We start from the raw sequence: 17,670 nt of genomic DNA, 5'->3' as shown, positions 1-17,670 counted from the left end.
GAGTAGAACAATCAAACATCTGGGAGCCTCAATCACTGCCTCTTGCAACATTTCAGCACTCTTTGGGATTCTTGTCCCCTATTAACTGAATATGAAGGAGAAATTTAAGCAGTAGTGAATTTAATCGAGAGCCCCAGTGCCTTCTAAGTTCCTTTCATTAGCCCTGGCCTGCATTCCTGAAAAGGTGCCGCAGAATGAAAGACTTCATTGAAGCTCTAAGATATCTGGTTACATGGATCTTTCAGAGAGAGGGGAATGCTTTGCAAGAGACTGAAAGGTCATCCTTACATTTGAAATGTCTGTGCCTTTCCACATTTCAGATTTCAGGCATGTTTGACTTCAGGGAAACAAGGACAAGGCAGTTGATGTCCTCCTAATTCAGTAGTGATCAGCACCAACTTAGCTGTCTCTAGAGAGACCACAACCTACACCTTTAGCCTAGGAGTGTACTGGGAGAAAGACAGACAAGAGACAGAAGAGACAGTAGCCATGCGGTAAAAGCCCAGAGTAGCTCTCCCTTCTCCCATTTCCAACCAGAGGCAGCCAAGCTCCTGCCCCTTTCCTTTAACATTTGGTCTGTTCTGACAAGAATAAAAGGCATTCTGCCTGAGAATGCACTATTGGAAATGCAGCTGCAAGCTCAAAGCAATAAAATTAAAAGTAATGCCAGAGAGAGGAAGAAATTATGGCGGGGGGGGTGACATTTTTCTTGAGTTTTTCCTCTCAAAATTCAACAAAGGGAAAATATATGAGTAAATGCAGTACATTACATGGATATTAGTAAACCTCCGCTTGTCAAAGACTGTTTGGAAAGAACTTGCTTGCGATTGATGGTGTCAGCATGATGGGCATAGGTTCAATCATACAATGATTTAAAGCTGCTTTTCCTATCAACCAAAAGTTACATCTTTTTTTAAACATGACCCATTTCTTATTATGACCCCATAATTTAATCTTGGCCATTGCATACTGCGTAATCACCCATTCCTCGTGATGCATGCTGCCACAGCCACCCCAGACTTTTGAATCCTGTGTTTCTGCTAAAGAAAAAAAAGAAATATTCTTGAAATGAGTTTTGCCGAGATGCCTGTCGTAGGTGGACCCAAGCTTCTTGCCATTATGCGGGCTCAAGCTTCTTTTCTCAAAGGCTTCCCAACCTTAGCCAAGTCCTGCTACAGAGGGAGGGGCTCCTTGTTGCATGGGTGTTTCTGAGAGAAGCCACTCGGAAATCCCTGGTGGGGAGTTCAAGAAACAGGGGTCTAAATACAAAATTCCCCGGGGTGCCTCCAGCAACACCAACCATAAAACATGTTTCCTGCCAGGAACAGCATTGTAGGTTTGTCTCATGTTTGCCTGGCACATCCATAACTCATGGACTTTCCATTTGGATGATAACCAAAGACCCTGACGGTGCTGATGCCATGAGATGCGTGTGCTAAAGATAATAGAATAATAGTGTCGTGCCATGGGAAGGTGATCTCCATAATGAGCTGCCTAGTTCCCTGCCACCGTAGCCCTTCAGTACCACCACCCCTAAAGATACTTCATTCCCATGGGGGGACTCTTCTAGTACAGGCTCTGGGACTCATCCTGTTCCTATTCATGGAGACTCTTAGACCTGGGGTCCAACAGCTCTGCAGCTCATTGTCCGGTCAGCCAAGCTGCTGGTCCCCTCTGAATCTTGTATTTTGGTAGCTATACGGAAGCCCTTGCCTTACTGTCATGTAACCAAGACTATGCTTTTACGCTCTACTTTTCTAAACTTTAGGCAGTTTTGTGCCTCGGTGGATATTTGGCAAGGTCTAGAGATGTTTTTGGCTGTCGCACTTGGGGAGGAGTTGCTACTGGCATCAAAGGGGTAGAGGCCAGGAATGCAACTAAACATCCTACAATGAACAGGATAACCCCCACAACAACAACAACAACAACAACAAAAATCATCTGAGCCAAAATGTCAAGAGTGCCAAGATTGAGCTTTGTTGGACGAATTCCAGGAAGTGAATCCCAGTACCCTCTTATATATATACATATCCTATATATCTTATATCCTTCCCATTACCCCCATTCATGTTTCCAAACCTGTACAATACCAGCCACCTGCCTCCTAGGCCTCTGTGTCGATCCACACCCTCCAGATACACTGTTCCGCCCACATATGAAGAAAACTCTCTTGTCCACAACTAGCATGTCTTGGCTGCTTCTGATGCCAGACGGCGGTCATTCTACCACCTTGAGTCCATATCGCGTGCTTGTTAGCAACCCAAGCTCTGGATCGAAACCACTTGGATTAAGGTCCTGGCTCCTCCATTTGATAGCTGTATAGCCTTAGACAAGTCGCTTCACCTTTCTGAGCCTCAGTTGTCTTCTCGATAAAATACAAATAATGGCAGTGCTTACCTCATAAGCGAGATAATACACGTCAAGGGCTTAGCAAAGTTTCTAGCACGTTTTTAAGAATTTAAGTATTTTTAAGAATCGGGTGATTATCAACCTCCTAGAGCAGTGCTGTCCAATAGAACTTTCTACCATGATAGAAATGGTTGTTTGTTTGTTTTTGTATCTACTCTGTACAAAAGGGTGGCCAACGTATGGCTATCGAGTAGTTGAAATGTAGATAGCGTGACTGAGGAACTAAATTTTTTAAATATTACTCGAAAAATAAAATATTATTTAATTTTAATTAATTTAAGTAGCCAAACGTGGCTAGTGTTCACCATAATGCACAACACGCCTCTAGAGTTTTTCAAACTTAATATTCTCCTGAAAATAAAATTCTAGTAACCTCTCCTGGGGAAAGGAGTGGCATTCTCACTCCCTGTCCTTCCAGGCATTGAGGATTCTTGCCCCCGTGAGCTAGTGTACCGATGGGAGTGTGTTGCAATCCTCAGGTGGATTGGGATAAAAGAGCCTAAGACTGGTGTGGCGAATTCTAGCTAGTTCTGCCTCTCCCTGTTCCAGTCAGCCCACTGCCAAAGAAGCCTCGTAGCCGAGCAGTGATTCTTAACCAGGGTGATTTTGCCTCCCAGAGGACACTTGGCAATGCCCAGAGATATTTCTGGTTGTGAAATCTAGGGGAAGGGAGAGCTGATACTGGCGTCTAAGGGGTAGAGACCAGGGATGCTGCTAAATATCCTACAATGCACAGGACAGCCCCCACAACAAAGAATTGTCTGGCCCCAAATGTTGAGAAACTCTGCTCTGGGGGCATTCTGAAACAATCTCAGACAGGGAAGCATCTATTCTGCTCTTAACGATCTTCTGCAATGTTTACACTAACTCTACTGTCTTCGAATTACCTGGAAGGAAATTGTTCCTTTCCATGGTAGGGACAGAATTTCAAAAACAATTTTTTTAATTTTAATTTTTTTAATGTTTATTTATATTTGAGAGAGAGAGAGTGCCTGTGTGCAAGCGGGGGAAGGGCAGAGAGAGAGGGAGGCACAGAATCCATAGAGAGAGCTGTCAGCACAGAGCCCGACGCGGGGCTCGAACTCGCAAACCGTGAGAGCATGACCTGAGCCGAAGTCAGACGCTTAACCAACTGAGACACCCAGGCGCCCCCATGCAGTAAGTCTTAAGCGTCCGACTTCGGCTCAGGTCATGCTCTCACGGTTTGTGAGTTCCAGCCCCGCATCGGGCTCTGTGCTGACAGCTCAGAGCCTGGAGCCTGCTTTGGATTTTGTGCCTCCCTCTCTCTCTGCCCCTCCCCCACTTGTGCTCTCTCTCTCTCAAAAATAAATAAATGTAAAACAAATTTTAAAACAACAATTTTTCCATCTGAATTGCAAAGAATAGAAATCTCTAAGTGATTGAGGCTATGGAGAAGGAAAACTGGGAACTAGGTCCAGTTCACTAATTAATAGGATATTGGAAGGAAGAGAGACTTTGAACCTGCCAAAGTTTTCAGATGAATGACAGATTGTGATTTCAACAGTATGTAATAAAATGACTGACCACATTAACCCAAAAGACGATACAGTATAAAAGGGTAAAGACATTCTCAAAAGGCCTTGGATTGAGCTATGTTTACAGCTTCTAAAATCATAAGGGACTATTTAGAGGAGATCAGGGCCACGCTTCTTTGAAATTGAGAGCATGGAAGGAATTCATGCTCTCTTCCAACACCTCTTGTGCCTCCAAGACCGAAATCTTGGCTATAAGGCCCATGGGCCTGAGACAGTCATTGGACTAGATCTTATATGTCAGGACTTCTGAATTTCTCCATGCTGCAGTTTACATACATTTTCTCATATGATGTCTTCAGGGAAAAGTTGAAAAGCTTCTATGTGCATTCTAGAAAACGAAACTAGATAATTCAGATTTTAAACCCATTTTTCTTCTGCTAACTCTGAATTTGGGGAAACTCTAAACTATACTATATAATGGCGGCCCCTCACTCTTCACTGCACTTTGTCTAACTATACAGCAAAATGCAAAATTCAACCTTGCAGATGTTTTACCACTAGACAAAAGGGAATTGATGACCTTATAATGTTTGCTTTGCTGAAAAGATCGAAGATAGTCATGTAAAGGAAAAGCTCCCCACCTCCTCAGGGACTATGCCGGCATTTAAAGTAGCTGTTGTGGGGTACCTGGGTGGCTCAGGCAGTTCAGCATCCCGCTCTTGGTTTTGGCTCAGGTCATGATCTCACGGTTTGTGGGTTCGAGCCCCATGTTGGGCTCCGCGCTGACAGTGCAGTGCCTGCTTAGGATTCTTTCTTCCTCTCTCTCTGCCCTTCCTCTGCTCCTTCTCTCTCTCTCTCTCTCTCCCTCTCTCTCCCTCTCTCTCTCAAAATAAATAAATAAATAAACTTAAAATAAAGTAGCTGTTGAGCACTAGTATTCTACCTCTGGAGGCTAGGGCTAGCTACCTGGTTTGCCTCAGGTGTGGATAACTAAGAGAAGCAGGAAAGTGGGGTCAATAATTGCTTCATGAATGTGACATCTCTCTCAAGCCTTGTCCTTCAATTATATAACCCTTCAGTCCAATGCCTGAGCAGGAACTGAGCAGCCTTAAAACAAAACATCATTGGGGCCCCTGAGTGACTCGGTCGGTTGAGCATCTGACTTAGGCTCAGGTCACGATCTCACGGTTTGTGGGTTAGAACCCCACGTCGGGCTCTGTGCTGACAACTCAGAGCCTGGAGCCTGCTTCGGATTCTGTGTCTCCCTCTCTCTCTGCCCCTCCCCCGCTTGCACTCTCTCAAAAATAAATAAACGTTAAAAAAACTAAAACAAATTACATTCAAAAAAATGAACCAAGAACAATGGCGTTCCTAAAGAGATATTTGCATCGAGCTCCAACATAGGGCTCTGTGAAAAGCTAACTACACTCACGTTGGCAGATCCAGGCTCCATTTCTCTGTGCCATCATAGAGACACAATGACCACCCTTCCCTTCTGACATGTTTTCCATCTCCATAATAACGGACATCTTCTGATTTACTTATTTTTGACTCACTGCATCATTTTCACTATTTTGCTGAGAAATGTCATATCTCAACGGTACATAGAATGCCTTCACAGAGGGCTGGCTTCTCAAAAGCCACCCACAGTGTATGCACTTAGCATCTTGGCTTCTTTTACCTCCTCCTTCATTTGCAATATCTATCCAAAGGTGCACCGTTTGGAGTCATTGGCTCCCATCATTCATTACAGCTCAAATTTTGCAAAGAAAAGTGTTCGGAGTGATTCATTTACACTTTGCGACAATCTAGATTTGAGAAAAACCTTCCCAGGTTTCCTCTAACCAGAAAACTAAAATCACCAACACTCACAACCTATGGAATTAGCTATATATTTTTTCTCACAGACTTAGCTCTTATCTTTTCGAAAAATTAAGAGCCCCCATCTGATGAGAAATCAAGAATGATTTTGTAGGCTTCCAAACATTGAGCGGTGCTACATAATGTTTATCTATCTGGGTTTAGAGTAGAATACTAGTCGATTAAGTTAATTAATGCCCAATAAAACCTATAATATATACTTACGATATATCTGAATATTCAGCGTTAGGATTGTAGATTTGTTTATTGATGTCATAAAATCAAACGGTTGGCATTTTGCTTGTTGGGGGTGAAGTGGTATATTGGTTAATGGTACAGACTTCGGAGCCAAACTGCCTGGGTTCAAGTTCTGGCCACTCTACTTCCTAGCTTTATGACCTTGGACGACGCACTTATCTTCTCTAAGACTGAGTTTCCTCAGGTGTGAATGGGGATAATTACTATGCGTATAGCATAGAACCATGGTGAGGACCAAATGAGATAGTCCAGCATGGTGCCTGGTATATGGGAAGTGTTTGATAACCGGTAACCATTAGTATCATATTTACCCCTGCTAATCAGGCTAATGCTGGCCATGGTTATATATATTATTGATTTTTACATATTAATATTAACTTTTTAAAAATACCACCTGAGGTCTGTAACATTGTCCCCAAATAAGGTTTTTTTTTTCATTTTAGCCTTCCAATCTAGATTATATATAGTTTATCCTTGAAATCAGCTGAGACGATCCAGCAAATCTTAATTCTTACAGTTCTGCTTTTATCAGCCTCTGGGAAACAGATTATTTCCCATCTGATGCCAATGGCTGCTGCAAAGTAGCTGGCATATCACCACTACTAGCTAACTGACCTCACAGGTAAGGCAGAGTCATGTTGGGGGCAGGGAAGAGGGGATCCAGCAGGTGGAAAAAGAAGTATTGCAGTTTCACCAAATCCAGGCATAAGATGGGAGGTTCATTTCCAACATGATGCTATCAGGCCAGCTGCATGAGGAAGTGCCAATTATGGAGAGGTTTGGCCTATGACCAGACGGCATTGTGGGTATGAATGAGGTGGCTCCTGATAAGGGGTCTGCCCATTAATTACAAATGAGGGGTTTAATTTCAGAAGCTTGTGATAAACTCCAGCAAAGGCACCTGCCTAAGGCTGGTAACAATAGGGTTCAGAAAAATTCCAATTAGCAGATTGTGTCCAGTGATGAGGTTAATGGAAATGAATGTATCATTTGGGCCCCTTGAGTATAATAACCTTGTAAAAGCTCTGGCCAGTCCTGAGAGTGGGCTAGGTGGAGCATTTTCTATCCCTCTGTATCCTCTGGCAATGGAATTTAGGTGAAAATAAGAAAGAAGCTGACTTTAGCTCACTGTACTGCATTTTATGTGATGAGGGCTGAGCCTAGCACAGCTCTGTTCTGAGCTCATTAATCCAAAAGGATCCTCGAATACAATGCTAGCTTTTCGACAGGGAGACCTCGGGCAGATCCAGGAGCAAACTCATTAGGGCCTGAATGCAAAGCCCCAGGGAAAGGCAGGCAAGGTAGCTTCTTTAGGGGCCATGGCCTGAGCCCACATCATTGCAAATTTTAAAACTCAAGTCGGTTCATGCACCAGGTTTCTTTAGAAATACAGTTGTAGGTAATATGAACAAAATCTAATTTCTTCGTGTGTTGATTTCCTTCCCCTCCTTCCTTTTTCCTTTTAAAAATAATACTTTTTAATGGGAAGCCCAAGATCCATCAGTATAATTTTGGAGTTGAAAGAGAAGGCAAAACTTGATAAGAAAAGAATAAAATTGAATTTGCTACCTGACCTCAATCTGAACACAAAATGGCTGTTAAAGGATTACTTAAAAAAAAAAAAAAAAAAGTTAAATCATGATCCTTATACAAATTTAAACACGTGTCAAAGATTTTATTTAATTCATTAATTAGTGAGGGATCCAGGAGGCCAGGGATCTGCATTCTCTGGCCTGCAAGCCAAATTCAGCCTGTCACCTGTCTTTGTAAAGAAAATGTTATGGAGTACAGCCACACCCATTCATTTCACATCGCCTATGGCTGTTTTCCTGCTCCAAAGGCAGAGTTGCATGGCCCATAAAGTCTAACCTATTTACCAGCTGGCCTTTTACGGAAAATGTTTGCTGACCCCTGATATAGGCTATCAGAAATGCTGAAAAAAAATTACAAATAGATGCAGAGAAATTTACAAATAGATGCTGCATAAGGCACTGATCAATTCCATTTCATTAAATATTTGTATTACAATTTACAGACTTGTATAGCTCAAAGACGAAGCATGGATAATCCAGAAAATACACTAGATCTGGACTATTAGGCCAGTTACATGAACAGAAACTCAGATTATGATTCAGGTAGAAATCTTGTTGAACAATGGAGGGCACACGTGGGGAAGAGGCTGGGATTTAGAAACTAACAGAACAAAGAGCGTCCTAATGCAGGGCCCCAGTGATTGCAATTTGGAATGGAGGAGACAGAGACTGGCCACTTGAGCACATCCTACCTCAAGCTTCACTTGCTCTGGCAACGGGCTGGGCCCAGTCCTTGGAGTAGATCAGCAGACAGAGCTGTGCAGGAGCTGGGGCAAGCTGAGGCTGATCCTACTTATTCCCTTGGTTTCAACTACTTTTTTTTTTCATTTTATTTGTTTTTGGTAGACAGAGAGAGACAGAGCACAAGTCGGGGAGGGGCAGAGAAGGAGACACAGAATCTGAAGCAGGCTCCGGGCTCCGGGCTGTCAGCACAGAGCCCGACACAGGGCTCGAACTCACAAACTGCGAGATCATGACCCGGCCGAAGTCGGACGGTCAACCGACTGAGCCACTCAGGTGCCCCAATGACATCTTTTAACTAGTCTCATCTCTCTGATACTCATCCAGTGATATGCTGGAGCTGGCTTACACAGGCTGGTAAGAGCTGGTTGTACGCATCTCATACCAATTCTGTGCTCTCTGGTTGTATTGGTAGCGTGAAATTGGCTGCAATGGGAGTACTCACACCACAGAAACAGGCAAACACTACCAATCAAGATTTTTTTCATGGAAAGCTGCTTATTAAACATTTACCAGCACATTTAATACTGCTCATTCCCCCTACTTGTAACACTGCTCATTCCCCATACTTGGGCCATACTGACCTTTGTAAGACACTTGTTCAACTATGCCACTCTTCCTTGATTAAAACTCTTCAGTAGCTCCCCATCGCCAACAGACAACATTAAGTTCCTTAACATACCATATGAGGCCTTTCATCATCTGGCCCCTGACTAAATGTCCAGCTTCCTCTCCTACCCCTCCATCTCACAATTTCTATGTTAGCTCGAAGGTCACAAACTGATTCACTCCAGCCTAGATCGCCTCATATATGTATTTTGTTTGGACTGCACACTATCTGTAGCTTTTTTGAGCCAACATTTACAACTTTAAGAAATTCTACCCTGAAGGGGATTGAGAGGTATAGACTTCCAGTTAGAAAATAAGGCATAGTGGGGCGCCTGGGTGGCTCAGTCGGTTAAGCATCCAACTTCGGCTCAAGTCATGATCTCGCCATTTGTGAGTTCGAGCCCTACGTCACGCTCTGTGCTGACAGCTCAGAGCCTGGAGCCTGCTTCGGATTCTGTGTCTCCCCCTCTCTCTGCCCCTCCCCTGCTCAAGCTCTGTCTCTATCTCTCAATAATGAATAAACATTAAAAAAATTTTTTTAAAGAATGTATAAAAAAAAAGAAAAGAAAGCATAGGAATGTAATGTATAGCATCAGGAATATAGTCAATAATATTGTAAGTTTTTTAAAATGTTTATTTAAGAGAGAGCCCCGCGCAGGAGGGGCGGGGAGACAAAGAATCCCAAGCAGGCTCTGCACTGTGAGCATAGAGTTCAACGCAGGGCTCAATATCATGAAACATGAGATCATGACCTGGACCAAAATCAAGAGTTGGACACTTCACCAACCGACTGAGCCACACCCAGGTGCCCCTGTAATAACTTTCATTGGTGACAGATGGTAACTAGACTTATTGTGGGGGTCATTTTTAAACACTTCAAAATATCAAATCACTATGATGTACACCAGAAACTAATAGGATTTGTATGCCAATTATACTTCAATTTTTTAAAAAAAGAAGTGAGCCAACAACAAAATAAGAAATTCTACTACAAAATCCATACTTCTGACTTCGCTTGAGAACCCACAACGTCGGGCCTTTGTGCGTGCTTATAACAACAATTTTATGACAACAAGGAATGGAGCAGCAGATACTCCCTTTGAGAGGATATGTGTTCTACAGTTCACTAGTTTCTATCATTCATTCATCCAAATTATGCATATGGACCCACACACAGCCATCATTTCTATTACCTATTACCTGTTTGGCCCCTGTTGTAGACCATATCACAAAGTCTTGAGTATTATCAGAAATCTCTGACCTTCATTATTGAATCTCTCTTTCCTTACTATGGCTATCCTGATGCTTAGCCCATAGTCCCTACAGCTGGGGAAGGGAAAAGCAGCAGGATGAGAAAAGAAGAAGCAGAGAGGGGAAGAGTAGTATAGATCTGTGGTCTTTGGGTCAGAGTCTCCACTTTGAAACAATAGAATTGTGAAAATGGCAGGTACAGACTGTCCTATGATGGGGGGAACTCAAATATTCCCTATAAAGCCCATTTGCTATCCCTCCTTAGTCTTGGAATGTCTACCTTCTCAGCTGGACATTAGAAGGAAAGACCCAAGGAAATTGGCTCACATCGACTCAGATTATGGGAGCTAGGTCTGTAAATGAGTCAATTTCTTAAGCTGAGACTAGAAAAAAAATTTTTTTGGCTGGTGCCTGTTGTGGTGTCTCCCACTGTGCTATAGATGCTATAGGGAAAACAAAAGCAGTCTAAGACAGCTCTGTGTTAGACTCACACAACCTCATCGATGAGGCAAGAAATGTGTATGTGAAATAATTAGAGAACAACATAAGACAGCATCAGAAAAGTGAGATCTTTGATGTAACCTAGTGTCCACAACATCTGGGTGGTCACTAAGGGGTAGGATCAAGTTAAGAGGAGGAGTTATTGAAGAAGCCAGGGCTCACAGTGGCCCTTCACTTGCAGAGAAATGAGGAGAGGCCATTACACACAGAGGATCCCACAAGGACATACAGACAGAGAGCAATGAATGAGATGAGTGTGGCCACCTGTGAATAATATTGACGGGAGAGTAGGAAGACACGGTTGGTCACCGTAGACCAGTTTTCCTTTAAAATTATTTCCTCTCTTGTGTCATTTACTCAGAAAGCCAAAGAGAGAATCAGAGGCTCCTTGTGGAGCACCACGTCAAAGACAATGGAATCAGATGGCTCCAGAAAGCATTTCACATTCTAAGCATAGACAACAACCTTTCAGTTCCATGACACAAGTGGGGCTAAGCAATATTCACATGTACCATCGTCTGTCTTGGACAGGCCTGTCAGCATTGGAATAGAGGGAAAGAAAGAAAAAGGGTAAGAAAAGGAGAAAGAGCAAGGAAGTGAGGAGAGAGAGAGGACAGGAAGAGCAGCATGGTAGGGAGGACACATTCCTCCAATACGACCCAGGGAATCCTGTGCTATAGGCTATCTTCCCTCCACTCACCACATACCCTGCCTCTAGATCATAGCAGAGACTGAGAAATGCTTCTGCCCAGTAGGAAGGAGCAGATTTCCAGAACTGAGTTGCTTTCTTCCTGGGCAGAACATTACTCATCTACCATCTCCCCCAACTCAAGGCTTTGTGTTGGTTGTTGTGTTTATGTTTGTTCCTGGGCCCACTCAGAACTACTTCTTCCTTAGCCAGGAGGCTTATGTTAATTTCTGAGATGATTCTTTCCTGTGTCCAATTTACTTTATGAGCCAGTTGCTCACTTCCTGCTGTCTTGTTTGTAGCTGCTTCCTCTAAATGTTTAACAATGCTTTCTCACTGCTCTATCCAAGTAATTGATGATCAATGTGCAGCCAGTTCTCAACTATTTAGAGACCGATGCAACCACTCCATGAAAGAACTAGATTTCTTGCACACTCTTCCCCTCCTTCTCCTCTACCTCTCTCGCACTTCCTGTTTTCTTGTCGCTTTCCTGTTTGTGAATCTTTCATCCAAAGCGAGAAGGAGGCGAAGATGATGAAAAACTGCTACACATCGTTTTGTCAGTTCATCAGCAACTGCAATTTTCTAAAAAACATTTTTAAGAATAAAAAGAAACTTCTGAGGGGTGCCTGGGTGGCTGGGTCAGTTAAACATCGGCTCTTGGTCTCAGCTCAGGTCATGACCTCACAGTTTATGAGATCGAGCCCTGCACCAGGCTCTGTGTGGACAGCACAGAGCCTGCTTGGGATTCTCTCTCTCCCTCTCTCTCTCTCTGCCCCTCCCCTGCTTGATTGCTCTTTCTCTCTCTCTCTCTCTCTCTCAAAATAAATAAACATTTTTTTAAAAAAGAAACTTTTGAGTAAAACAATATTTGTCTATTCCATGAGAATCTCAATCATCCATGTTTTGTTCTCCCCAATCCAAATGAGTATTTGGAACTATTCTTTTCTAAGTGTATGAAGATCAGTAGTTCACAGTTTCCTGGAATCCTATCCATGCTTTGAATGCTCAGCTCCACCCCTCCATGAAGCCTCCTCTGACTATTTCAGTCCTCCTCATTCCTTAGCTCTAGATCCTACCACACTGAGACTCTTCTGTGGGTATAGAGCTGTCTCCATTTCCCTATTACACTGAGAACAGACTGGGTCCCAAAACACACAGTTTATTTTTTTTTCTTTCTTTTAAAGATTTTTTTTTTAATTCAAGTTAGTTAATGTACAGTGTATTATTGGTTTCAGGAGTAGAACCCAGTGAATCATCGCTTACATATAACACCCAGTGCTCATCCCCAAAAATGCCCTCCTTAATACCCATTACCCATTTAGCCCATCCCCCACCCACCTCCTTCCATCAACCCTCAGTTTGTTCTCTTATTCAAGAGTTTCTTATGGTTTGCCTCCCTCTCTGTTTTTCTTATTTTTCCTTCCCTTCTCACATGTTCATCTGTTGTGTTCCTTAAATTCCACATGAGTGAAGTATATTTGTCTCTCTCTCTGATTTATTTTGCTTAGCACAATACGCTCTAGTTCCATCCATGTCATTGCAAATGGCAAGATTTCATTCTTTTTCATTGCCGAGTAGTATTCCAGTATGTGTGTGTGTGTGTGTGTGTGTGTGTGTGTGTGCGCGTGTGTGTGTGTGTATCACATCTTTATCCATTTATCAGTTGATGGAAATTTGGGCTCTTTCCATAATTTGGGTCTTTTTTTTTACTATTTATTTAATAATTTGTTGTCAAGTTATGTAATATACAGTGTAGTCTTGGCTTCAGGAGTAGATTCCTGTGATTCATCACTTACATACAACACCCAGTGCTCATCCCAACAAGTGCCCTCCTCAATGTCCATCATGCATTTTCCCTGCCCACCCAACCCCTCACCCCCCTCAACCCTCAGTTTGTTCTCTGTACTTGAGTCTCTTATAGTTTGCCTCCCTCTGTGTTTGTAACTCAGTTTTCCTTCCCTTCCCCTTTGGTCTTCTATTACATTTCTCAAATTCCACATATGACCAAAACACACATTTTAAAGCCAAAATATTTTTTTTATTCATTGAGCAATGATCATTGATCATTGCACTTTCTGCAAGCTCACCCCAAAATGCTCGTGAATACCCAAAGAACCCCATGCCTTCCACCAATAACTGCTACTTACAGCAAGCATTGCATCATGGACATAACAGTGTTATCAAAGGTCCCTTTAGCTATTGGTAACCCTTCACCCAAGCCAAGAGGTCTTCATTTACACAGTACTTCTTTCTGACAATAAGAGATTCTCTCTACCTTGCTGAGACCTACAGGAAGTTGGAAGAACTCTATCTGGCCTTGGTCTTTGGTCTCTGGAAGTCCTATATACATACAAAGCCAATGTAAACACTTTAGATTATCTTTTCTTTAGCCTCCAGGGCTTGATTTAGTGGCATGGTCTTTAGGATTCATTTGGAACTGAACACATGCTACCGTGTACTCCTACTTACCAATTTTATGTAAGTCTGACCCACTCAACTAAACTCCAGAAGGTTAGGAAAAAATTTCCCTCTCTTCTCTATATCCCCCATTGTGCCTCAGATGGAATTGGGCATATTGTGGTTGCATAAATGTAAGAACCAAGCTTTAGAGTCCTATTGCTTGGGTTTGGATCTTGGCTCAGTTACTAAAAGCTATGTAAGCTTGGGTATGTTATTTAACTTCTGTGTGCCTCAGCTTCTTCATTTGGGGAGAATATTTGCCTCACAAGGTTATGGGGATTAAATGCGTAAATACATGTAAAGTGCTGTATGCCTGGCATATAGTTAGTATTCCACAAATAGCTACGATGATGAAGGTCATTGGCAAAAGAAAAGTGACTCCAATTCCTGAATCACTAACATTTAATGCCCTGTGCTCCCTCTCTCTCCTAGCCTTAATCCTGGCCTTTATGCCTTTATTTTATTGCACCTAGGTTCCCACTCTGATGATGGATACCCAGTTCTCTGAGTTCACACCGGACATCACTCCCATCATGCTGGCCGCCCACACCAACAACTATGAAATCATCAAATTGCTTGTTCAAAAACGGGTCACTATCCCACGGCCCCACCAGATCCGCTGCAACTGTGTCGAGTGTGTGTCCAGTTCAGAGGTAGACAGTCTGCGCCACTCCCGCTCCCGTCTGAACATCTATAAAGCGTTAGCAAGCCCCTCACTCATTGCCTTATCAAGCGAGGACCCCATCCTTACTGCCTTCCGTCTGGGCTGGGAGCTCAAAGAGCTCAGCAAGGTGGAGAATGAGTTCAAGGCCGAGTATGAGGAACTCTCCCAGCAGTGCAAGCTCTTTGCCAAAGACCTGCTGGACCAAGCTCGGAGCTCCCGGGAACTGGAGATCATCCTCAACCATCGAGATGACCACAGTGAAGAGCTTGACCCTCAGAAGTACCATGACCTGGCCAAGCTGAAGGTGGCAATCAAATACCACCAGAAAGAGGTAAGCTGAGCTCTTCTCTGCTTTAAGGAAACCTTACACCCTCCAGAGTCCAGCACAGCAGAGTGAGAGTCGGCATTTTTCTACTACTTACCCCTCCACAAACAAATGGTTCAACAGGCCTCAAAAACAAAACAAAACAAAACAAAAACAGGTTCATTTATCCAAGGTACACACAGCCTCTGCATATTTTCTTTATGGACAGATAAGTAGGGGAAAAGACTGACCATCTGATTTGTTGATGAAATAGTACTCATTCTTTCACAAAATGCTTATTAAGCACTGTTCTAGGTGTTTGGGATACAGAAAATGGGCACTGACCCTACCTTCATGAAACTTACAAGCTAGTTGTGGACATTAAGTAAATGATCACATCAGTGAATATATAATTACATGCAACGTAAGTGATCTGAAGGAGAACTTCTATGAGAACACATAACAAATGACTCCACCCTTCATCCTGGGGCCATGGTGGTCAATAATCATGGAGGGCTCATGGTCTGGATGCTTTTTGAAATGAATTATTTTCGTTAATAGCATGTTTGATTAAAGGCATCTGAAACACTAAAGTTGTGTTTCATAACTGCAGCTCCCTAGTCCACTTTACGTGAATACTTATGTCAAACTAAAAAATACTTCTTGAAACGTTTTCAGTATTTTACTAAGGTCTTTAGGATGAAATTGTGACAAGGGGTAGAGAGTTCAGTTGTTTTCCTTACCTTGCTAAAATGCATTAACATCCTTCAGAGGTATAATGGAGATCACCTTCAAAGATTCTTTATGACCCTGAAGACATTTGAGACTGATAGGTAGCTGTGTCTGTCAATACAAATAACTGTCAAAGAACTAAAGGAACTAAGGGTTATTTTTTTCTTCTTTTTTATGTTTCTTTTTTTTTTTTTTTTTTTTTTTGGTTGGTTGGTTGATTGGCTTCTGAGCTAAGGGTTATATAGGCAGAAGAAAAACAAGTTTTAAATATGGACTGGGGAAATAGGGTCTTTGAAAAGATAAGTATACCCAAGAGGAAGAGGAAATGGCTAAATACCTCTAATCTATTAAGATAAGGCTATTGATATAAGAACACAATAGTCAACTTTGATTTAAAAAATCATTATAAAAATCTAGTTGGGTAATAATGGGGTAATAAATGTTCAGAGTTACATAACCCCGTCAGCAACAAAATCTTAGCCTTGAATGAAATATAATTTACTGTTTCCTAGAAGGCTTTTTCATTGTTGGTTTTTCCTCATTGTTATTCCTACTAGAACTTAAGTGGACCCCCAGAAAGAATTTAATTTTATGGTTTAAAGAAAAAGAGCTCAGAAGAATGAAACATAAACCAATTCCAAACTATAACTTTGACATGGAGCAAAATAAGAAAGCTCTAATCTCTTAGAAAACAGGTGTAAAACTATTGGATAATCTTTACATGTCACATAGACTCTCGGGTATTGTCCTATAGACATTTTTCAGATACTCCTAAAAAGTGCTGATTTCATGTATTGTCCCATTGTCAGATATTCATACAAAAGTCTTTGAAAACTTTATCACTTTAGTTATTCCTTATTACCATTGAAGGTGGGCAGAAAAGTAATTATAACTCATTTTACAGACAAGAACGGACCATATTTCAGAGATTTGTTCAGGATAATCTGACAAAGCCAGGACTAGAATTTCAGGGACACCTGGGTGGCTCAGTTGGTTAAGTGCTGGACTCTTGATTTTGCCTCAGGTCATGATCTCGTGGTTCATGAGATCAAACCCCACAATGGGCTCTGTGCTGACAGCATGGAGCCTGCTTGGGATTCTCTGTCCCTCTCTCTCTTCCCCTCTCCCCCACTCACTCTCTGTAAATAAATAAATAAACAAACCTAAAAAAAAAGGAACTAGAACTTCAGACTCCCGGTACAATATTTTCTCTGTGTATACTCCATCTTCTGTTGAGTGGGGTTCCTTTATGCTGGTTTGGTAGCCTCCAAATCCACCACCAGGTAATTTAAGAGGAACACATTATTTGACTTATGAATGAAATTTTATTAGTTAAAATCTGTTAAAACACATAGCAATAAAATGATGTGCATCAATAGCAAATAAGGATTATACAAACTGTAATAACTGGCGTTAATCATTACATAAAGATATAACTATGTGGGGCGCCTGGGTGGCGCAGTCGGTTAAGCGTCCGACTTCAGCCAGGTCACGATCTCGCGGTCCGTGAGTTCGAGCCCCGCGTCAGGCTCTGGGCTGATGGCTCGGAGCCTGGAGCCTGTTTCCGATTCTGTGTCCCCCTCTCTCTCTGCCCCTCCCCCGTTCATGCTCTGTCTCTCTCTGTCCCAAAAATAAATAAACGTTGAAAAAAAAAAAAAAAAAAGATATAACTATGTAATCACAACTGCTCATTGCACATTAGCCAAAACACACAAGGATAGACTTGTGCCTTCTAATTGCCATCTATCAACCTAACTCCCTTGGTTTTCACAGCTTTAAGTTTGTCTCAAATGATGAGCCTGTCTCTCTATCCGTCCATGCCATACAAGAATTGCCTTTGGTGTTAGTCTCAAGAAGATCCAGAGAAGGGCTAGTTTAAATAAAGGGCCAGCCACTCTCTCCAGTCTCCTGGAGGAGAAATCCAAGATTCCAATCAGAAGCCCAATCAGGGGCACCTGGGTGGCTCACCAACTTCGGCTCAGGTCATGATCTCACGGTCTGTGAGTTCGAGCCCCGCGTCGGGCTCTGTGCTGACAGCTCAGAGCCTGAAGCCTGATTTGGATCCTGTGTCTCCCTCTCTCTCTGCCCTTCCCCTGCTCTCT

The 17,670-nt window shown here is 42.5% G+C and overlaps 1 protein-coding gene across 1 annotated transcript in view; it reads left to right on the top strand.

The window, feature by feature from the left end:
* Nucleotides 1–17,670, top strand: part of TRPC5 (transient receptor potential cation channel subfamily C member 5) — a 132,826-nt gene that overhangs the window by 17,782 nt on the left and 97,374 nt on the right. The window contains exon 2 of the mRNA XM_047843828.1: nucleotides 14,342–14,863. Within this exon, the coding sequence (XP_047699784.1) occupies nucleotides 14,342–14,863 (522 nt within the window). The remainder of the gene's footprint in view (nucleotides 1–14,341; nucleotides 14,864–17,670) is intronic.

This window comes from Prionailurus viverrinus, chromosome X (assembly GCF_022837055.1).
Source record: "Prionailurus viverrinus isolate Anna chromosome X, UM_Priviv_1.0, whole genome shotgun sequence".
NCBI classification, from domain to species: domain Eukaryota; kingdom Metazoa; phylum Chordata; class Mammalia; order Carnivora; family Felidae; genus Prionailurus; species Prionailurus viverrinus.
This window is presented reverse-complemented; position numbering and strand designations above follow the sequence as displayed.